This window comes from Gobius niger, assembly GCF_951799975.1.
Source record: "Gobius niger genome assembly, chromosome: 12".
NCBI lineage: Eukaryota > Metazoa > Chordata > Actinopteri > Gobiiformes > Gobiidae > Gobius > Gobius niger.
This window is the reverse complement of record NC_136863.1, coordinates 21,184,867-21,208,687: the sequence shown is the minus strand read 5'-3', so window position 1 is coordinate 21,208,687 and position 23,821 is coordinate 21,184,867. Positions and strand designations below refer to the sequence as shown.

Sequence of the window (23,821 nt, the reverse complement as noted above, 5' to 3'; positions counted from 1 at the left end):
GTATTACTTTTCAAGGTCTGCAATAACTTTGAGAAATAATAATCATTTGTACCACTGTGAGAGAGATGTCATGGGAGATCGACTCAAGTGTAATGTCTGCAGCATTTATCCCTAATCCAAATTATATCTCTGATTCGAGTTTGCACAGAATTACGAGATTGACTATTGCGAGATCGTGTACTTTCACCAGTCGTCACTCATGATTTTTTTTTTTTTTACAAATGTAGAGTAAAAATCACATTTTAAAGCTTTACAAATACCAAGAATAAAACATGCCGCTCTGTCGTCAATGTTAAGTTTCTGTCGTTGTGTGTGAAGAGCATTTATTTCCTTGGCGATATAACAATGTTTCAGCCAATGTTCAGTAAGAACACGCAGCATGTAACAGAAGAAAAAAAAAACATTTACTAAAGGTCAAAGGTCACCACAAGGCAGGAGTGACAGCTGCTCTTTGACCTATATTTGCTGCGCCCTGTGGGCTTTACAATGTACGAGTACGCTCGACTCCCGTTTAGTATTCTGAGGTAATTTCAAAAAATAAATTATAATGTTGCAAAAAAACTAAACTAAACAAAGCGGTCGTTTTTAAAGGGACTGTGTCTGTTCAGTGCATTCAAAGTGCAGACTCTATATTTGTCATTATTATCAAAGACAGCTAAACAAAACAACCAAATAAATAAATTAAATACGCTGAGAAGCACAACAGTAAAGACCTTCATTTGTATTTTGGGCCGAGAGAGTTATCCACGGACAATGACACAGCAATAGCATAACATTACGAGGAGGAGTCAGTTCAGGCCATCTTCATTTTCGCAAATTTCATCAGACGCCAGTCAAGCGAGGCCCGGGCTTTTTCCTCAGTCTGTCTGCATGAAGTACCTTCTCATTACCAGGGCGCCGTTTCCCCCCATTCGTTTATATTATATTTTACAGAGAAAGAAGAAAAAAACAACCTTGCAGTCTATACACATGGCAGGAGAGGTACAGGGGCGTGCGTGTGTCCTCCTCGTGCGGTGGTGGTTGTTGCCATCCAATCAGCAGCGGACAAGAGCTCTCAACAAACCAGTCATCATTATGAGCACCGCTGTGGCTGCAGTGACAGTCAAAATGGAGCCCCAACCTATCTCACCCCCCTGAGGGAAAGACAGCAGAGAGAAAGAGGCATTAGCTCTCACAATTGGGCCTGCGCTATTATTAAAACCAGAGGTATTCAGGGTAATGTGGCCTTTTGCCTTCTTGCAGAGAGAGAGAGTAAAATGGGGGGGGGGGTGGATTAGCATTTATTCTGTGTTTAAGTGTGAAGCTGCTGCTAAAAATAGGAGCGAAGCAAGGTCTGCTCTCAGTGCTGTAATTAGCGTGGGATATGTCGACTGTATTTTTTGCCACAGAAATGGGAAAGTGTAAATAATACTAACCAAATTAAAGCGTCGAATAAAGCCGAGTGTTTGTTTTTGCGTGAAGCGGCAATTAAATGAAACAGTCTTATCTCTGCAAGACGGCTAGACACGATTTCAAAGTATGAGGCTGTATATATTTGAGTCCCCCATTTATTACAATTTGCCAAACTGCCCAAACACCCCATGTCTACATAACAAGACAACATTATTCCGCTGTATTTGAGTTGAAATGTTTGGTTTGCTGAATTTTTGCTGCTTTCTAATGAGTCTTTTGGTGCTTACATGTGTTTTCCACTCGCAGCCTAATCTTGCGGTGGTATTAACAGCCGAAATAGTTCTTTTTCTATCAGTTTTATTACAAAACATCTGCCCCTTTCTGCAATTTAGTGTTTAGTCAGGTTTACTTTGATACATAGGGAATTCATGTCGACACCATAGAGATGGCAGTGGTGCTGAAAAACATGTAGTGGCAAGAAAAAGTAAGTTTGGAATTTCTCATATTTCTGCCTAAATTGGTCACTATGTGTGGTCTGATCTACATCAAAATCACAGGAATGAATAAACAGTGTCTGTCGGAAGTATTACCACCCAAACATTTACATTTGATCATATTTCTGTAGGCCTTAACATGTAAACATTCACAGGAGAGCGTGGAATAAGTGAGTACACCGCCTGAATCTCGCTGAACTGCAGCAGTTTTGTAACGAGGAATGGTCCGAGATTCATCCTGATCATTGTGAGCGTCTAATCTGCAACTACAGAAAAGAAGTTGTTGCTGCTAAAGACGGGTCAGCCAGCTATTTAATATGGGGGTTCACTTACTTGTTTCACGGCGTTGTGAATGTCTCAGGTCTATCAAATATCTAGTTAAACATGAATTAATTTTTGATGATCGCACGTTGTCCAGGCCCTGAGGCAACAAAACAGCCCCACACCATGATTCTCCCTGCACCATCTACTTCAAAGTGAGCATAGCGTTTTGATGTTGATGTGCTCTTCCATTTTTCTTCCTCACATGACATTGTGTGTTTCTGTCAAAAATGTTAACTTTGGGTTCATCAGTCCACTGAATATTTTGCCAGTAGTGCTGTGGAGCATCCAAGCGCTCTTCCGCAAAGAAAAGTTGAATATTTTGGGAGAATGGGAAAATGGAACAGCACATCAACATCAAAGTCAGATCATAAAGACCTGAGACATTCATAACAGCGTGGAATAAGTAGCAGCAATAATTCTGTAGTTGCAGATTAGACGAAGCACACAACGATCAGGATGAGTCTCGGACCATTCCTCTTTACAAAACTTACATACTTATTCCACGCTCTCCTGTGAATGCTTACATGTTGTGGCCAATAAAAATTTTATGAAATGTAAATGTTTGGGTGGTATTAGTTGAAGCAGACTCTGCTTAATCATTCATGTGATTTTCATGGAGATCAGACCACATTTAGTGACCAATTTAGGCAGAAATGTGAGAAATTCCAAAAGGTGCGCTTACTTATTCTTTCCACTGTAGGTCTAAATAAGATTCTAAGCAAACTTTGTGCACCATAGTTTCTCTGAATAGGTTTCTTTCTCTTATACATACTCAAATGGCAGCATTTTATTCTGAAAACTTACTTGAGCATGGTATCAACACTGTAAAATCTTTTAGAAAAATGTGTTCATTTTACAGCGCAGTGATAATGGTAATAGAACGGAAATAGCAGTTGTAACAAACTGTGTCTAATTAGTGTTGCCGTCCTGTGTCAATAATATTACCAAGAAAACACTGACAATGTTCCCTTGAAATAGTGATTAATCATGTTACCAAGGTATTCCACTATTTCCACTCTATTATCATGCAAGCTTTACAGTGAAGTGCTGCCCAGAAAATGTAGATAAGCATGTTTTCCTATGTGTGTGTAGAAGTTGGGGTCTCCTCCCATACCTTGCTCTCTGGGACGCCAGCTCGGACAACCAGCACCAGACCACAGCCACTATTACAATCATTCCTATGAAGGGGATGGAGAGAACAGGGTGCTCAGACGCATGGAGGAGTCTCTGAAGGGACAAGCACAAGGACGATGGGCATGAGGGGAATGGATGAGCGATGGATACAGGCAAATCATAAACACATACAGATAAAACATGGCAACACATGTATATATGACAACAGAAATCATAAATTATAACTGGGGATTATGGCTGTGGTTTAAAGAGAGGTGGAGATGGGGAGGAGGTGAGCAAAGTGAAAGAAAAAAAGCATAATACAGTCGCAATAAAATTAAATAAACGGGATCAGAGGTGGAACTGGACATCTCTATTTTGCATGTTTTGGTTGTAAGAAGCTACTCCAGAATAATGTGTGTTTGGCTGTAACTAGCACATGTCAACAAAACGATTCATTAATAAAAGAAAATCAAAGAATTTAATTAAGTTCGAATTACTTTGAGAGAGTTTTTATGTACAGTCTGGCTCCAATCCCAGAATTCATGTTTACAAGGCAATTTCTTCAACACGGCCCAAACAAATGGAATACTTATTATTTACTTTGAGGTAGAGATAAGTGAGTGAACGCAAAATGAAGCTACTGTTGGTCGTCGCAATAACACAACTTTTAGCCTGACAATGTGCAGACTAATGTAAACACTCTGCATTGTGTTCCACCTCTGAAAAAGACTCGGTTGTGCATACTAGCTGCATGTGATATGAGAAAAACATAAAAAGACAGTGACACACACACAAGCACACAAACACACACAAACACACACAGTGGTAAATTTGTCTCTCTATCCTCATTGAATTGAATTGTAATTGCTTTTAATCAGGATGTCGTGCAGTTCAGGCTGAAGGGTCATGGACACTCAGAGAACAAGGACAGGGACGTTTGAACAGTTTGACAACACAAAACACCCCAAAAAAGACACAAGACACGTTGTTTTTACTAGACTACACACAGAAGTAACTGAAGGCCCTAATGTTACCTTTCAATGCCTATTTTCCACCGTGTGTTACTTTCCAGACTAAATCTGGTTTGAAAATAGGCATTGCAAGTTTGCATGGCCTGCAGGTTAATGGACAGACATAGTGATATGAAGTGACAAGCTCCATCTCGTCATATCACAGTGTTCAGGAGAACAGGGAGTGAGACGCAGACACAACAGGTTCAGTGGACACAGATACAGCCGTGAAGAAATGTCAACAGACATCTGACTGTGTGTTCGCCAAGAAAATTGTATGAATAGATTTACTTATCACCAAACAAACATGAATCTGTTCAGTCAGGCACCATTTGTGAAAGGGTGCTAGACTCACTCATAGAACTTCCCTTGTATCAATTTGAATTCAATCAATATTTACTCATCAATATTTACTTGATTTGAATTGGTTTGTACAACATAATGCATTGATTCGATACAGCTGGACATTTGCTCGTCGTTCCCAAAGCCAAGGTTGGTGACTGGCATCCACATTTGCAAAGCAATCTTGAGGGAACTGTGTAATTGGTTTGTATATAACAGGGAACTTAAACTATTATTCAGTAATTGTAAATTAACTTGGATGTTAGAGATTTTAAACACCTGTGCACGGTGGTGTTTAGGGATGCACTGATCCGATACTGGCATTCAGATATTGGAGCCAATACTGGAAAAATATGATGCTGGGTATCGGCTACAAATGTCCGATACTGAAACAATCCTTTTTTTTTCGTCTCTCACTGCTTAACTAAACCTCAGTGAATATGAACATGCTTTTTTTTTTTGTCGCTGCGCAAAATGCTGCGGCTAGCAACAGCATGCTAAAGCTAGTGGAAACATGCTAATGCTAACGTCAACAGGCTGGGACAGATTGGATCACCTAAAGTAAAAAAACATGGATGCTGGAGTGGGCAAGTGTTTTTTATTTTAGTTTATGAAATGATGATTGTTTAGGCTAAATGTAATCTAATTTGCGTGTCATATACCCGACAATATCCAGTCATTCTTGTTTAATGTTTTTTCCATTACAGTTTATTAATAAATAGTCTATAATTTATCACATCTTGTTTGCAAGATAAGATCACACTGTATTGATATCACACTGGAGAAAAGAACTATTCACTTTTTATTTAGAGAAAGCATCTTTTAAGAAAGTCTCTTGGCATCAGTTAATATCGGATATCGGTAGATACTCAAACCCCCAGTATCGGTATCGGAAGCAGAAAAGCTGGATCAGTGCATCTCTGGCCTGGTTATAGTCATGAAACGTCGACTTTTAGGTCCAGCTGTTTCGGCCGATGAAAGTTTATTTTAATTTGTCATGCTTATTGGGTATTTCTCACTTACATTATTTATTTATTTATTTATTTATTTATTTATTTATTTATTTATTTATTTATTTATTTATTTATTTATTTATTTATTTATTTACTTGCACTGCTGATTTATTGTATCATGTCAATCAAAATTTGAAATGAAAACAAATTTGAAACACAAACGAAAGATTAATATTGTGGCAAGTTGTAGATATTCTGGTGACAGATGACAGCAGACTAGAGAGAAAAACGCCACATTAAGATGTGATGTAATGTGTCCTGACTGAACAATACAGAAATGCAAATTGCAAAAACGTTGAGAAACAACATCTCAGATCACCAGCAGATTCACAACATCGCTCATGAATACAAATTTGCTGCGTATTGTCTTTCAGAAGAGAAATTTGAAGCAGACGACATGTGCTGTGACAGCCTGTACGTAACTCAAAACAGATCAAACTCTGGAGTTCTATTAAAATTATGAAAACGCCTTGTGTAAAGTACTACAAAGCTGCACAATATGGCAGTACCAAAACAAATCTGCCTTGTCCGTCCGATTCAGATCGTCCCGTGCAAAACTCCAATTATTGCCTTGTAAAACAAATGTGCTCTTGCTCTACTTGAAATGAGTCAAAATAAGTGGAAAGTGGAAAGCCAATTACATCCACCTAAGATTACACTAAGGTTGGGTGATAGATCTTCCGCATCATATTACACTTTTTTATAGAGCCAACATGCATTCAGCTTTATATTGCTTTAGCACCGAGAGCTGTCTGCTGTGACTGAAAGCTTATACTTCCCTGTAATTGGTCAAATCGACAGAGTGGGGTAAAGTGTGTTGCATGAAACGTGTAACCATGGACTGAATATGACGATCTCTCCAAATTGGCAGGTTGTCACAGGGATGGGATCATGTCATATCTGTCCAGATTTTGAAAACCAGATCATTATAAGAAAGCTCTGCGACCTTTTCATGCTTCCAATTTCATGTTCAAATTTTCAAGACTTTCTCTGTACTGCCTGTTATGTGCAGCCGTATGTTGTGGAAAAAAATCTATCCTGAGAATGCCTGTGTTTTACAGCCGTCCCCTGTCCCGTGGCCGGATGTACCTGGGCCCCTCCGGAAAGTTTCTCGAGCTCGGCCTTGCAGCGCTGCAGCTCCTCCTCCAGCTCGGTCCGCTCCCTCTGACTGCTCTCGTAAAGCTCCTGCAGGTCCTTCAGCTCCAGCTTCAGACCGTCACACTGCGGACACAGGCCATCAACATGCGAATAAACCAAGCAACTCCTCAAGCAGGTGGATGCTTGTGTCAAACGGGGAATTGCAATGCACTTCTCTGGTCTTAAATCAGTATTCATGAGAGCATCAAATTAAAAGACATTAAAAAAACCACACGCTTATTTAACCCCCGCCTTAACTAAGCTTCCAGGCCAGCCTATAGGCCAGTGTGACGCCTCATTTGAGAGCTAAGACCTACATTACCGATTTAAACACATCTTTTTCCTCGTGTTGTTATGGGTTTTTTATGCTTTTTTTAGGCTAGTTTGTTTTCCTCTCTTGATCCTTGTTTACGTCTAATTTTTGTCGCTGTTTAGACGCTTTTTTTTTTAAGAGGCTTTGAGACACACTTGATCGTCTCTATTACTCATTAAGTCAGAAAACTAATAAGTGGTGAAGTGCTGTAAGCTACAAATTAAATTTAATAACTTACCAGTACTAAAATCTTCTATCTGTAAGCAATATCTATGGGCTTTAACCTTTTTCTCCACTGAGCTACTTTTAACAAAATATAAACTTTGTTAAGCTTATAATTCAAGGACATTAGTAACCAAGGTAATATTTCAGCAGTAAGACAGAGACTTTGAACTTAAACACAGTATTTACCTATATGTTTGTAGATTTGGTTCAATGTGTTCATAATTTACCTAGTTGGTGCACAAATGCTATCTATATAAAAGGACCTTGATACATATGGTAAGTTGTATCACTAATAAATCTAGGTTTAGTTGATCATTTTCAAAATAATTGGAGACACCCTCGAGGTATAAATGAGTGACTCACGGGGGTTCATTTATTAAGACAAGTGCTTCGTAGCAAGTGCAGGTTGGAAAATACTAGCATATATAGCGTTTTGTGGGAATGATGCATCAATTTTGCCATTTGAAAATGCATTAGGGGCCCAAACCTGATATGTAAAAGAGAGAATGCTGTGTGAGTAAAAAATGCATAAATGACTCCGCTGCTGATCCACTAAAGTACGTGGTGTTACTTGCTTTGTACATGAACAAACGCTTGGTAAATGACCCACAAGGAGTACGCGAGACCAAAAAGATTGGGAACCATTGGACCAGACAATTAACAAAACTGACTCAAGCTTTTGTAGAAACACGGGAAACATTTTGGGAGCTATTACTGTGAACATTTTCGAAGTTGTCAGCTGAACTGAGTTGTTTTGAGTTGAGGACCTTTCGCCTCCACATATGTTTGCCATACTCAACTTATGGAGGTAGTTGGAAAGGGCGGAAGAGAGATTGTTGGAGCACACTTAATCATTGTATTGGTTGCTTCCAGGTCCATACCTCCCTCTGAACCTGCAGCGCCTTCTCCTCTGCCTGTTTGAGCTGGTCCCGTAGGGAGAGGATCTCGCCCATGCCACCGCTCCAGCTGCCGGGGGTCATCGGTTTCCCGTCGAATGAGATGTTTTTCTGGATGGAGGCGTCCCGCAGGTGGCAGTTCTCCGAGTGGGCCATGGTCATGTAGCTCTCCGTCAGGACCTCCTCAGAGTCGGGCACTTTGCCCTCCGGGGCGTCGCCGCTGTCCTCCTCCTTCAGGGACAGGTACACACTGGAGCTGCCGGGACAGGTGTAGGGCCACAGGTCAGTAATGGAGTATTCAGAGGTCAGGCGCTTTACATTCAGCTGCATCTTTTTACATTTACTTAGTAGCTTGTGTGACTCTGTATATTCCTGTGAAAGTTTGTACTGGAACATTTACATTTCTTTATTTGGGTAACACTGGACCTCTGTATGTTTGTGGCCTTTAGTGCTGCATTTGTTGTAAACCCACTGTTTTTATTTGCTGCTTTTTTTGGTATTACACGTGACTTCGCTAGTTCCAGTCAGTTCTGGCTTCTTTGGCTTCCTTATCAAAGCCTTCTGTTCCCAAAACGAGCATATATTTTGAAAACTAAGTTCCCGTTTGATCACATCACACCATCTTCCTACACAGATGGAGGCTGCTTTAGTTCACCATCTGCTAAATCCTCCTTTAAAATGGACCTCATGGAGAGACTGTTGTGTCTTCAGCTGTTTCCAAGGTCAGTGACGAATTTTACCTCAAATATTGCCATTAATTATGAGACTAATGGAGTGTAATAATCTCTCACAAGGTATTAGCGGATCAACAGGTGGTTAAGCCGGTGAACACGCCGGAAAGATTCTACTTTTGATCTGAGGAACTGCAAACAAGACAAGATTATGGTCTGGACTGTGTCAAAACTGAAACGACTGGACTGAAAGGGATTAAACCGGACCTCGCCCAGCAGAACAAGATCAGGACTGGACTGAACAAGGTCTATGTCAGTGTTTGTGAAGCACAAATAAAGTGACAAGTAAAGGAGAAACAAAAGACGAAGCCAATGGGGTTCTTTTCTTCGTCAAAAATTAAAAACATACCGTAACTAGGGCCTGATTCAGTGGTTAAATGCAGCAGAAAACATCAATCTGTTGTTTACGGTGAAGCGCCTTTGACTGAATACATATGTTTATTTGTTGATGCAGCCCTCACCTGGTCCTCTGTCTCTGCAGCAGCTGGAGTTTCTCTGACAGTCGTCTGTTGTCCTCTTTCAGGGTCTGACACTCCTCCTTCAGCACACGGCACTCCTCCTTTAACAAGTCCACATCACCTACATGCAGAATGAAGCAACAGCCGGTGAGCAGAGGGGGAGATAAACAGTCTTTCTCAAGTGGCTCAACATCTTTCAAAATATTTTGTTTTTCTTTGACAGAAATAGTCAAATAACCGCAAAATTCAGACAGCGTGAAGCAAATGCCACCATGCCAGTGCGCAGAACGAGCTCTACAGGTGAGCATGTGCCCCTGTTACAACAAAGGTCGTGTTTGTTTATCACTGCCACCAAAACATCAGTGTTTGCTGCCGGAGAAGGAAGGGGAGCGACGCGATCTGAAAGTGGCTGCACTAATTACGGAGTAATAAGCCCCAGGGAGGGTATACCATGTTGACATCTTCAGGCTGGCGTCCTGCACAAGTTGCCAGCTCCTACAGCTACAATTAGTGTTAAAGTGATATTGGTTAACTGCGAGGCAAAGCTCCTCACTGAAGTATTCTGGGCTAGGATGCTCAAGAAAGTGTAGTAGCTGTACTTCAGTAAGGGCAGTATGGACTTTTGGAAAGCTACATGAGTGTAGATAATTCTCAATGTGCTGTATAGTGTAAAGAATACGTTTATTTTTTTATTTAACCTCTTAACTCCCGCCCTAACCAAGCCCATTTTCTCCAGTTCATCTTTACCCAAATCCATAAAGCCACAGCCTCTGGGCCAGTGTGACGCCTCATTTGACAGCTAAGACCTACAAAACTCATCTAAATGTAGCTTTTTCTTAGCGTCGCTGCCACGTTGTCGCAACTTCATGGACATTTTTATTCCATCGCTTTTTTGTTGGGTTTTCGTCACATTTTTGCCCCATTTTTATCTCTTTTTGTCACTTTTCTGTTGCTCTTTTCTGGCTTTTTTGTTGCGTTTTCGTCACACATTTTTGTCACTTTTTCATCGCTTTATTGTCTCTCTTTTGTTTCATTTTCATCCCTGTTTTCATCTCATTCTTGTCGCTATTTTGTCACTTCGTGAAGCTTTTAGATATGGGTAAAGCCATACTGGAGAAAACGTGCTTGGTTCAGGTGGGGGTTAAGAGGTTCAAAAACTGTACCAGCATACATATATACACATGTCCTCTACAGCAGTGTTTTTCAACCTTTTTTGAGCCAAGGCAGATTTTTTTCATTGAAAAAATCACGAGTCACACCACCAGCAGAAAATATTAAAAAACGTAACCTTGTAGCCTATTTTTAGTCATTCACATCAAAGTGTCTTGAATAGGAACAGCGTATAGTCTCGCAAGCCTCTGTGCCACAGTCACCGCCACCTGCCGCATCCATGCATCACTAATTCTCTTGTTTCAAAGAAATTAGCGACCTAATATGGAGTATTTATTACATGGTTACTCTACTCTAGACAGCACAGACACTCAAAAACGGTACATTATTTGCGGATAATAATGAATGGTGAAATTGAAGTGAAATGAAGGTGAAATTGGATAATTTTCCAAGGCACACCAGACAATATCTCACGGCACACTAGTGTGCCACGGCACAGTGGTTGAAAAACACTGCTCTACAGCTCCACTGCCTCCAACATGTGACTTTTTTTTCTTCTTTGTTTTTAATAAGGCCACTGGCTGCTGTGCTGAATACCATCACCCCTCCCCTCATTACCTCATCGCTCATAAATGTCTTAAATGGAGATTAACACACATTTGCAGCTGCACACAAACACACCACGCCCTTCGCGGCCCTCTGCGATCGTATTTGTACTCTGTAATATTCATCGCGCTGGATGAATGATTTATACAGAGGCCGTCATGTTGTGAGCGCCATCCAAGACATGGCGCTTTGTTTTGCTAATTAGACACAAAGCTTCTCTGTTTTCCGTCGTGTTACTGATGAGCAGCAGGCTTTGAGGCTCTTAACTCAATAATAGCCACTTTGTATTTGCTTTGACGGATTGATTATTTGTGAATGCCCTGTCTTTGCCTGTTTTTATGCTCCTCACACCTCGGACAAATGGGTCCATCTTAAAGTAACAGGCCACCGTTTTTCTATACTGAGATATGTTCTTACTTGAGCTTAGACGAGTTGATATGTACCTGTCTGGTCTTTACGCGTGCGCTCAGAACAAGTTGTTAGCATTTAGCCTCTCCTCCGCTCCTCTATGGACCCAAATGGTTAGAAGTGACCAAGCTCTTTCACATTTTCCCTACATAAATACGTTTACGTGAGTAGTTACACGATCCGAGTATAGCCACACAAAATTAAACATGTCGATTTTCTAAGTGGATAAAAAGGGGTACTATATTATGAGGCGTAATAATATCTCGAAATGCTCCTAAGGTGTTATTATGTCGTACAATATAGTACCCCTTTTTATCTGCTTAGAAAATCGACATGTTTAATTTTGAGTGACTATACTTGGATCGTGTAAATACTCATGTAATTGTATTTAAATAGAGAAAAGTGGAAGAGCTTGGTCACTTCTAAGTAACCCCGTTTGGGTCCATAGAGGAGAGGAGGAGAGGCTACATGCTAACAACATCTTTGGTGACTGAGCGCACGCACAAAGACCAGATAGTTACGCATCAACTCGTCTAAGCTCAGCTAAGAACATACCTCAGTATGCAAAAACGGTGGCCTATTCCTTAAAATGTACAATTTGATAAATATTTCTGACATGTTTTAACTTCTCATTTATGTCAAATTGTAGCTTTAGAAATCTAGAGTGTTGAACATTTCTTTAATGAAAAAAAAGGATCTGTCTTGTCTGTGCTTGTTGCAATGTGTCGTTCAATCAATGCATCTGGTGAATCTTGCTCTCAGTATGCGAATGATGTGGATAGAACAGCACAGTATTAAAAAAAAAACACATAAATATTAAAATATCCATAAACTATCCTGCATTTTTTGAAGTATGTGCAAGTATCAGACCCAGTCCAACTTTTACATTTCTACTCCAAAGCTTTTAACGCTGTCTATCACATATCATGGACTAAATCGGAGCTGTTAGTGCTTTGCTGCCTGTGTATTGTTTTATATTTTTGTACTATAGACCATTTGTGAAGAACTTTGGTCAACAACAGTTGTTTTTAAATGTGCTATATAAGTAAGTTTGGTTTGATTTGATTTGATATGTTACATCATAGGGCTGCACCTGAGGGGAGTGAATTCTAAATTGTTTGTTTGTTTGTTAGTTTCACCTTTTAAGTTGAATTACATAAATAAATGTAAAATTGAAATATCGTTCAAAAGTTCGAGTTTCACCTGTAGCTTGATTTAAATATATATATATATTTTGAAAATTCTAATTTATCTGTAGCAGGTTTTAATGAAAAAATCCTTGAGTATATTCTGTAGATAGAAAACAAGAACAGTAAAAAGGACTGTATGTAGTGTTTCCTAATATGGCTTTAGTGGTACTTTTACAATTGGAGTTATTCGCCAATAATTAAACAAAGGCATTGAAATTTAACTATATCAATTACTCAGGCTGGCACCTGTCTAATACGATAGATAAGTCTTTAAATTTGTCACGTTACACAGTTGAAACACAAACATAGATTGTTAGATTTTGTGTCTATAAAAGTGTATGATGTGCCCGTGCTCCTCACCCTCTCTCCTCTCTGCCTCCCTGCGCTGGCTCTTCATGTTGATCTCGGCTCGCAGGGTGGTTATCTCCAGCTCGTAGGCCTGCGTCTCCTCGCTCAGCCGCTGCAGCTCGGCCCGGCGCCGACACAGCTCCTCCTGCAGACTGGCGATGTCGTTCTCGCGCTCGGCCGCCGCCTCCTCCGCCGCCTGCTGGAGCAGAATCACCTCCTCGTGGGCCACTCGCAGCTCCTCCTGCGCCTCGGACAACTCGCTCTCCTTCTCCTCCTCCAGGCTGTTCATCTCCTCCTGCACCGACCGCAACTGGGCTGAAGACGGTAAAAGAGATGGGTTTTGTGGAGAGTATATTGGGTCAGATTAAAAGTTTCCCAGTATTTTGCCCACCTTTAATTGAATTTCATTGTGTTATTGAGCCAGACACTTTCCTAACCTTACATGTGTTTGTGTGACCATAAGATTGTTGGTATAGTGAGAGGGTTAGGCGCAAAATAAATCCAACTGATCTGTCTGCAGAAGCCACAGCCGACCCTCACGGAGTGTGACTGAGGAATTACTGAGTAATAAACAGAAGCTCGGAGAATTGTGCTTAAAACGCTGCAAAGCATGAATAATTATGGACAAAATGTTGCATTAAATCAATCATAAACAACAAAACACAAGTCAAAATTTAAAGGAGGAAAGCAAGGGAAGACAGGGGTAAATCGAAATAACAAACCGCGGTTTTAGAGGGATTTGCGGATTTGTCCACAGCGGCGTGTTTACCTGATGTTGGGAAACTGTTTGCTTTAGTGGGTGGCGCGTGTGTTGCATGAGTGGGCCGCTGTTTGAAGGAGGCTGATGTAACGCATTGTAACAGACGTCTCACCGAATGAAAAACTCTCTTCCACTCCATGAAATATCAACAGGAATGAAATATTAATACATTTTTCCCAAACATTTAGGAGCGCCACGTTGGGATGAACACGTCAAGCCTCCTAAAAAATAGCACCATTACTTAAGATTCAGCGCTGCATGCTGTTCGCCTCCATTTCATGTTAGAGGTTAGTGCAGGTTGTAAATCTCTGGGAGAAGAGAAGCTGCACATTTTTATGAACTTTTTGCCTCATTTTGCATTCAGCAACAGTCTTGTTCCTCTCATTTTTTTTGCATGTGGGATTAGAAAGCCTTTTGATCTTATAGTTTGCATTTGTAGGGGTCAATTTTCTCAGGAATTAAAAAAAACAATATTGGATTCACCGGTAGATTAAAATTCTCGATCACCGCCAGTTTTGCCAGTTGAGTTTAATGAGACCTAGATCTGATTTTGTATACCATGAGAACATTCATCTGGGTTCATCATCATGATAACCTTGTGAGACCATGTTTTATATATGAATCTACATACCGATAACCATTAAAGAGGGGGTATTATGCTTTTTTCAATCACATAGCACCAGTCTATAGCTCACTACAATGATGACGAAACCTGCTGTTGGTCTGTAAATGCAGTAAATTAGCATAACTGCCTTGTATAAAATTCTCTCTCAAAATGGCTGTAGTGAATGTCTTGAAATAGGCCTCTGTCTCTTTAAGAACCTCTGAACCTTTCCGACACGCCCCCTCCACATGCTGTCTGTGGCATCAGTGGGGAGGGGGTTCTGCTGAGGAGCAGTGGTTACTCGGCTGGTGACGAAAGGTCGGAGGCGTCTCCAGGAGGTGGGGGCGTTCCTAGGAGGACTCAGGCAAACCTATCCTTAAAATGGCTGCCATCAGAGTTTTTACAGATTACTCAAAAATATGTGAATGTGCCAAGGCAACACTTCAGGCATGTTTTTAATGAGGGAATGATATGATAACATGATGTAAAGCTTGAAAAAGTAGATTTTGCATAATACCCCCCCTTTAATAGGTTAAAAAATGTCCTTATGAGAGACATTATGAAAAACCAAGGCACTTTTCTCGTATTCCTTCTGGGTGTCCCTGAAAAATTCTGTCTTGGCTCGTGGGATAAAGAAACACCTAAAGGCTTCTTTGAGAAAATATAAAGAAAGAATTTTTGATGCTGAAAGAGGGCCTTGGTTTTTATTCATTTCTCTCATACGGTTTTGCTCCTGAGACACCAAAGCGCACCTTTATTCAACAAAAACTGCCAGGCACTTTGAAATGTGACTTTTCAAAAACGTCCTTCCTTGCCGAAATGCAGCTAATAAAAGATTTAGTGCCTCATAACAGTTAATGTCAAGCCTTGTTATATACAAGATATGCTTCAGATTTAGTAAGTAAATCTTAGCAGTGTCAGACTTCAGTACTTATGAACCTCGGCAGAAACAGTGAGTAGTATCAGTATTATGTCAGTAATGTAAAGAAGCAGCAACCTCCCTCTCTCTTGGTACAGCTGCGGGGTTTTTTTACCTTTTTTTGTGAACAGCATTGGTTTCTGTCTTCCACATTGTTTTGCTGGATGCTTTTGTATGTCTTTGCAGTGTTTTGTGGGGTTCGGCTGATGTTGTTACTGCAGAGAGTTGGGCCTGAAGAAAGCAGCTTTTTAAAAGCAAATAAACCGCTAGCTTTTGCGCTAAAGACATTTGAGACCTGCAGATTTCTTCTTCTGAAACACTGAAGAGGCACAAGGAGCCCCCACACCTGCAGCACAGTGGAGGCGTCACAAGAGGCGCTACTGGAAACAAGGGAGGGACAAACAGGGTGGTATCCGGGCAAGACTCACCCCTCAGCCACACATGCCTTCTGTTGTTCTGGCTAATGGACGTTCACTAGAGAATAAAACACATTAACTGCTAAGATCGTGTCGGAAGATGATGAAAGACTGTTGTGGAGCGGAGGGAGCTGCTCAGGAGGAGGTGGAGCTGACCAGTGCAGGACACTACGCTCTGAAACAGGGACAAACCCAGGAGGTGCTGCACTGAGGATCAGAGGAGCACTGAATACAGCCAACTACGTTTCTCCATCTTTTTATTGATGTTTTTATTTTTTCATGGAGGTTATCTATCTGACTTTGAATTGACCTACTAAAATAAATGATGTTTCCACGTTATGTTGAAGCATTCCCACACCATGGGGTACTGTTTACAAACCAGTGTTATCTTGACTTTCCATTACCTTGTAGGTTCTGGATTTGGCGCGTGAAGGCCTCCGCTTGATGGGCACTGGCCAGACGTTCATCTTCCAGCAGTCCTGACAGACAGAGAGAGAAGGATGGGAGCGAGAGGAGGGGAAAGGGGGTGAGAAAATGAATCACAGGTTCCCCGAGATAAGAGAAAAATGTCAGTTCAGTCCGCCAATGGAAAGATGACAATTTGATAAGCGCTTCAACCTTGAAGCGGAGACGTGAATGACACAAGCAGGTTTGTATCTTTGTGCGTGAAGCCAAGTCTAGAGGCTGCTGTGTTCCGTCGTTGCTAAAAGGGCTTTGAGAGTCCCCTAATGACCTGTTTTGGAAGTGAAATGCCAAAGCGCCTTCGGATAAGTGTGTTTTGTGTTGTGATGTGATTAGTTGCACTAGATGGCTTCACGGGGTTTTTTCCCTCTTAAGTTGCACCCACGCAAATGCCACCAGCGCTTTACGTAAGTTTTGGATTACAGAAATAAGCCCAAAAGCAGCGCTCAAATAAATTCTGGCCACGGGGAAAAGCCTAAAAGTATATTTAGTAAAGGTCAGGATGAGAATAGAAATACAAAAGTGTAGCAGGCTTTGAAGATGTGTGGATCTAACAGCTCAAGAAACTATTACATGTTTTTTCTGTTTATTGTAAGATTTTCGCAAAATTATGGTCAAAAATGACTATATATTGTAATTAAGGCTATACCGTACATATTCAATACCAACCAAATCAAACTGTGTCCACTTTGTGCCTGAAAACATGACGTAAAGGCAGTTTAATGGACAAAACACTCAGTGAATACAACTCCTTAGTATTTATATTAGAGTGGCTTCTATTCAGTATACATTTATTTTTTCCTCGTGTGCCCTGGGATCTCAGTAACCTGACCAGCTGCTGTGTCTTCTTACTTACTCTCATATTGGTCGGTGATGCACTATCTTTATCACAGTCTGGAAACTGTTCTTGACATGTGATGACAAATGTTTAGACCAGTGACTTGACAAAAGCTGCTTGACCGGATCTAGTCATGGATTCCCATATTAAGTGTGTTTCTCAGGCAGCAGAAGATCAAATACAGCTCTCCTTTTATTGCACATCTTTCCTTCTACACACGTTTTACCGTGGCTACACATGTTTCTTTCGCTTTACATGTCAGTCTGGAGTCTTATCAAGAGCACTGCAGCCATTCCAAACAGCTGGCGTTAAGAGCGGTTGTATCCGATGCTTCTCTCTCATTCCCACAGTCTGGAAGCTTCTCTCCGCATGTGCACAGTTGTCTGAGGAATGCCGCACAAACAGCTGAGGCCCAGGCCGCCATGACACACACACAGTTGGCCGCGGCCTCATACCCAAGGCCTTACTCACTGTCCCGAACATTAGGTACATCAATTCTAAGACATGACGTGATGGTGCGTTCAGCGGCCCATGGGGAAGGGAGCGTGTCACCAGCTCCGTATAAACATTGACACAAGCGGCTCGGTCTCTCTGTTTATCTGCAGCTTTTATTTTGAAGATGACTGAGGAGCTTATGTGTTAAATGTTACAAGGATGCGGTCACGCTTCCTGTCTCGGCTGTAATTTGCATGTGATCTGACTGTCATGTCGCCTTTAGATTTTCTCTCCACGGGACGTGCGCTTCTGGTTTTTGCAGTGACTTGAAAATTAATTTGCCAAAGGTTAGATATACTTTCCGATTTGAGACTAAATTGGCGCTCCGGGGCTTGTTTTCATGACCACCTACGGCTGGACGGGCTCCGACTCTGATGGTGATTTGCCCAGTTTCACTGTTTTCTTAGTGAAAGAAGAACCAATAAAAATGTACACGTTTGAGAGAAAGTAATCACTTCCCTGGAGCAATTCTTCAGCTGAAATTAAAAAGAACAGTCGATTGCCCCGGAGATGAAATGATTTCTTATTAGATGTTCTTAAAAAGTCAAAAAGTTAATACTTAAGATACAAAATCTAACCCAGGGAACAATGATTACATTTTTATGGCCCGAAGCTTGTGTCTTAAAAATAATTCATCACGTAGAATTGCAAGGCATCTAAATATAAATTGAAACAGCCCTGTGTTTCTTTGGAAAAGTAGCTGTTGGCCAATCCATATGGCCACTTTTTGGGATGCCAAGACCAAAAGTTATGTTTTTAAAGATAAAAAAGACACTCAGAGTGATACGGTACAAACTGTTGGAAACTGGAGGCAAAATCATATATAACTGATAAGTCCTTACAAAATCCTAATCCACTTTATTTATATATTATATAAATATCGACCGCTTCATAACTGCTGCAGATGTAATTGATATAAAATACAGTATTTAAACTGGACATTTCTCTATTTAGCTTCTCCAGCATTGCAGTTTGGGACTGAATTGGGAAAGATATGTTTGAGATCAGAATCAAAGTCTCTTGTACTTCTGATGTAGGGTGTGTGCAGTTGTGTGGTTCTTTAAAGGCACACTGCGTAACATTTTGGACTATACTATTGCTATCAATACAAAAACATGCTCCTAATGACCAGCTCAACACAGAATATACTTTTACTGCAGTGGGTTATCAGAGAATGGCTTTGAATGAGCACATAACCTGTTCAAATCTCGGCTGACTTTAGTGAACATCTTCTCCATGGAGATGAGCTGGAGACGTACCCACTCCCAGTAAAGTTCTTACTAAGCTGAGCCGCTCTCTTAAGAGGTATTTTTCAATGATAAAAACATCTGTCATAAAATAAATGGTTGTATTTCCATTGTATTTACTGGATTAGAATTCTATGCGTGTGGCTTTAAGTAGTCCTGCTGGGGCTTGTTGACCAGGTCATGTCTGTAAACGAGGGCCTGTTGAGTGTTACTGTTGAACTCCATTAGTACAAGACAAGTGTGTCTAAACGCAACAGAAAGTCAGTCGCCCATACTGTTAGAGTTAAATATACAATAATGGTTTAGATGTTTTATGATTTCCTGTTGAGAAACAGCAGGTCTAAGGAAGATAAACTGAGAGCAATGGCCTGTGATCAGCAGGCATTTACTGTACCCTCATAATCATTCTCTGGAGCCATTTAAAAGCATCAATTCAAAATGTTTTTGCTCATGTCAAACCTAGATACAATGCATGCTTCACATTTGACCCTATATTTTTAGTTTATGAGAGAACATTGCTCCTATGAATCAGAAATCAGAGAATTGCAATATGACCCTCAAGAGAGATACATGGCTTTGGTTTTATTTTGAAGGATCTATCAAATACAATAAAAAGATGTATAGTGATTGTCAATAGGTGTACCTCATCTAATTAAACTGAACTGCTCTCCTCACCTTGCAGTTCATGAAAGCTCTCCTGGTGTTTGTTGGAAGTCTCCCGCGCCTCGTCGAGCTCCAGCAGCAGCTGCACTACCTGTGCCCTGAGCTCCTCCAGCTCCAGCTCCTCCTCCTCCTCCGGACTTCCCTCTCCCCGAGACACCTCCTCCTTCTCATTGTCCTCCAGCACGCCGCGCTCTTTGGCTGTCATCTCATTGTCCATGGTGGGGCTGCAGTCGGCTTTCAGATCGCACAGGTCATCTGGCAAACAGCGACAAAAGGTAAGTTAAGCAGACAGATCCACAGGTTGTAGACGAGTCTTATGAGCCACGATTCAGCAGCTACGTTGAGTCAACAGCACCATCTTGTGATTAGTTTGGTCAGATTTAACATATGGACATTTATAGCACAAACACACAATGGGATGAGAGATTTCAACTTCAGTGATAAATAACTAATTTCCTTCTTTTTTTTTTCTTGCTAAAGTCACCACACATGAATCCTATGCTTGTACACTTAATGAGTCTAGATTGTCCAATTTAAGGTCACAAATTCTTATTCTATCTATATCTTAATATTATTGGATGATTATTCACACACAGAAAACATATTGATTACTTATAAACCAAGTAGTAGAAAGTTCGTATATCATAATCTCTGCATCCCTAATGGGGACAGGGGCAAACCAGAAGAATAGTAGAACTTAAGTTTCTTTGGGGGGAGCCGAAATATTGTCAATTAAAAAAGCAAATAGTAACACAGTTAACTGCTATTTGAAATGTGATCCTATGTCCCCTGACTTGAACTCTTAAACCTCAGCATCCTTCTTTTGTCCATCCCTTTGTTATCCATTCCACACACTACATGTTTCTTGCCAGTAGGGGGAGTGCGTTAGCCAGGCAAAATGCGCAGAGAATAAAGGGGGGGAGAAAGGGCCACTGTGCTGAGGCAATCATATGAGTCACCACTCAGCAATGCACCTCTAAGGCCATAAAAACATGAGCTACTATTCATCCTAAGAGGGCCATGACAAAACATAATTGTAGCACATTGTGGCAGCAGGTGAAATGTAGGACTTTTTTTTTTTTTGCGGATTGCAGAAAGCTGTACCTCCCATTGACTGCACGGCTATTTGAATAAATTTGAGTCAACAGTACAATAGCTGTGAGGAGAGGCTGAGAGCGGGTCAGGAGGCAGTGAAAGACGTCATTTATTACGTGGTTATTATCAGATCAAATTGCTGTCTCATGGCGGCGAACACACATTTGCCATTACTCAGGCAATTGCAATGGGGCCCTGGTCAAGAGCAGAGGTGGGTGGAGTAAATATTGCGCAAAAGAAAGACTCTGGTGGCTTATAAACGTGATTTAGAGAGGTAAAAAAAAAAAGTGTGTACAGAAAGGTTTTCATCTTCATAAAACAACAAATGAAAGTCTTTTGAAATGAAGAAAAAAAATAAGCAATTCATCTCCGTCTCTCTCTAAATAGACTGTAACAGACTGAATATAACTTGATTTCATTCCCCTCTGATATAGATTAGTTTGATTAAAAGCGGCTTCTGTTTTGATTTCACAAGCCTTTACAGGGTCAAGTCCTCCAACAATCAAGCCGTAAAACCACAAATCATGTTGATTTGTACCGAAGTGCCCTAAAATGTCTGGTGCAGTCCTTCAGTTTAGAAACAAGTGTTCTCGCTGTGATGAGCAAGACAAGACCAGGAAGCGATAAGACGTGGCAGCAGAGAGGGAAGGTGCAGCAGGAGACCTCGCTAAGCATTAACTAAAGATCCAGCTAATTAGGACTGATTCTCACAAGTGTAATCTTTGCTCAAGGGAGGCGTACGCTTGTGCGGTTAATTATTTTTTCAGCCTCTGTCTCTCATGATATTTCCATCAGGGTTCAAACTGTTTTTCATCGCATTATAGTACAGTAGTTTCTTTCCCCCACAGCGAGAAGTGAAACAATGCACGGCCCAGAGAGGCGCGTGCGAGCAGTTTCATAAGCACGAGGCTATTTTGTCGTTAAACTTTGATGTCGGGGTAATGAGTTTGTCATAAAGAAAATAGGGAGAGAGTGGATTGTATGGCCAGCGGCGGCTTAAGACCAACGAGAGAACAGAAGCTTCATTGGAAATAACTCATGTTGAACTCATACACAATTAAGGATATAGAGGGATTTATAATAGAAAGGAAACAGAGCTCCCGTTAGATGTAAGTAGGTTAAAACAATATGAAGTGTGGAGGGGATAATACGGAGCTTGTGAGTTCAAACAAATGTTACAATCTACAAAAATAGAAATGCAAATACAGTCACAGCCAGACCTTCGCTGCTGCCATTTTCAGCTTTTCTATCTGAGGTTATATTGTGCTGGTGCATAGCTATGGATTACAGAATTTAAATCCTGATCATTTAAATCCAGGCAATGAATTGATGTTTATAGTATTGATGGTTTCTTGCAACATTGTGAATTGCGCCAATATGAAATTTTGAAAAAGGTGTATGATGACTGTATGATGCAGCTAATCATGTTGGCTATTATTTATCTTCAAACTTTATGAAGGGCGACAGTGGTGCAGATGGTAGAGCGGGTCGTCTCATGATTGGAAGGTTGGGGGTTTGAATCCCGCCTCCTGAAGATGTCGTTGTGTCCTTGGGGAAGACACTTCACTGGCCTTTCCTCACATTACATTGGTGTATGAATGGGTGACTGCTTCCTTGTTGTAAAGCGTTTTGAGTGCCTAATGTATGTAGAAAAGCGCTATATAAGTTGAGACCATTTACCGTTTTACCATGAACACTACCATTTATTCCCAATGTTCGGTCACCTGCCTTGACTCGCTTAGAAACTTAAGTGGCCATCCATTCCTAATCCATAGCGTTTATAGATTATGCTAGTAGAGGACTTATTATTACTATAAAACTCCCTATTCATCACTATGTGGTATGTCCACACTCATATCTGCTGCTAATACTTAATGCACCTGCACATCTGTAAAATACACTCACACTGTTGTTCTGTGTCAAATTGTTGTTGCCTTTATCATAGTTTAAATTTAACCTTCTTATGCATGCCCTTATAGTCTTTTTTAATAGTTTTTATAGTTTATTATTTATCTAAAGTGTTACATGTTACATGTTTTATGTTGCATGTTGCACGACTGAACCAAAAAAAATTTAGTTGTGAATCTGTTCATAACAATAAGACAGTTCTGATTCTGATTCTGGTTTGACATACAGTGCAGCTGGAATATATTTGCACCTCAACACTTCCCCCACATTTTGTTATGTCACAGTCTCATTCCAAAATGTATTAGTGTTAGAAAGTTGCCCTGCTGTAGCGCTGGATGAAGAATGGGTCAAATGCAGAAAAGGAAAAAGATTCACGACAAATACAAACTGTAGAACTACCGGACGATAAGTCACACCAGCCAGAAAATGCATAATGAAGAAGAAAATAATATATATATAAGTCGCACCCGCCTTGCTCTACCTGGACATGGAGGCGTAACTGCACCGTTGACAAGCCTCTCCCGGCAGCATGTTGTTCAAGCACTCATTGGCAAACTTGTTCCTTTAGCTGTGACCATCTAGCTTTTAGCGCGCAATTAGCTTTTATGTTTTCTTCATTGCAGAAAGAATAACCGCTGCTTTTCGCCAGTCCCTCACAAGTTTCTCGCTCACTCCACACTTCACTGTTTTTCAGTGGTACAGTAAGTAAGTGCTTTAATTGTCATTGTCCAACCGTACAGGAGTAGCAGATCCTAGAGCCTAGAGCCAAGCCTAGAGCGCCCTCTAGCGGCTGTCAGTGTGAAAATAACAAACATGAAATGATATATTTTGATATATAAGTCGCACCCATCGCCAAACTATGAAAAAAAAGTTGTAATCAAGTTGTAATCAATAACAATTGTAATAACTCTTCATGTGTGCAAGTATGGGTATATTTTCTGTCAAATTTCCCTTGACTGTGTGGAAGAAAACTCCATATCTCATTGTTATTCAAAATTCAAAATATTATTCTTTGCCAATCATCTCCGCTCAGAACCCCCTGGGGAGCGGAGCTGTCAGTTTTACCCCGACAACGCTTTCACAAACATTTATCATCTTCACCTCGCGAGTCACCAGCGCATGTCAACCACATAGTTTTGTCCAATCAGCTGTTGCGACACCTATATCCACTCTGCTATGAGCCAGCGTCACTCTTTGGTCCTTTCTGGAAGCTGGATTACATTAGATATGGCTGCTCCGTGCGTACACAAGAGAGGGGTGCGTGCTGGGGTAATCATCTCAGGAGCAGCGCTAGCTTTAGG

General features: G+C 40.9%; 1 protein-coding gene across 1 annotated transcript in view; it reads right to left on the bottom strand.

The window, feature by feature from the left end:
* Nucleotides 1-304: 304 nt before the first annotated feature.
* Nucleotides 305-23,821, bottom strand: part of LOC306971141 (uncharacterized protein) — a 30,740-nt gene continuing 7,223 nt past the window's right edge. Inside the window, exons 3-10 of the mRNA XM_079567299.1 lie at nt 19,530-19,772; nt 16,217-16,291; nt 13,126-13,428; nt 9,455-9,572; nt 8,248-8,518; nt 6,781-6,912; nt 3,325-3,437; nt 305-1,133 (exon numbers count right to left, since the gene is read on the bottom strand). Of these exons, the coding sequence (XP_079423425.1) occupies nt 1,121-1,133; nt 3,325-3,437; nt 6,781-6,912; nt 8,248-8,518; nt 9,455-9,572; nt 13,126-13,428; nt 16,217-16,291; nt 19,530-19,772 (1,268 nt within the window). The 3' untranslated portion in view covers nt 305-1,120. The remainder of the gene's footprint in view (nt 1,134-3,324; nt 3,438-6,780; nt 6,913-8,247; nt 8,519-9,454; nt 9,573-13,125; nt 13,429-16,216; nt 16,292-19,529; nt 19,773-23,821) is intronic.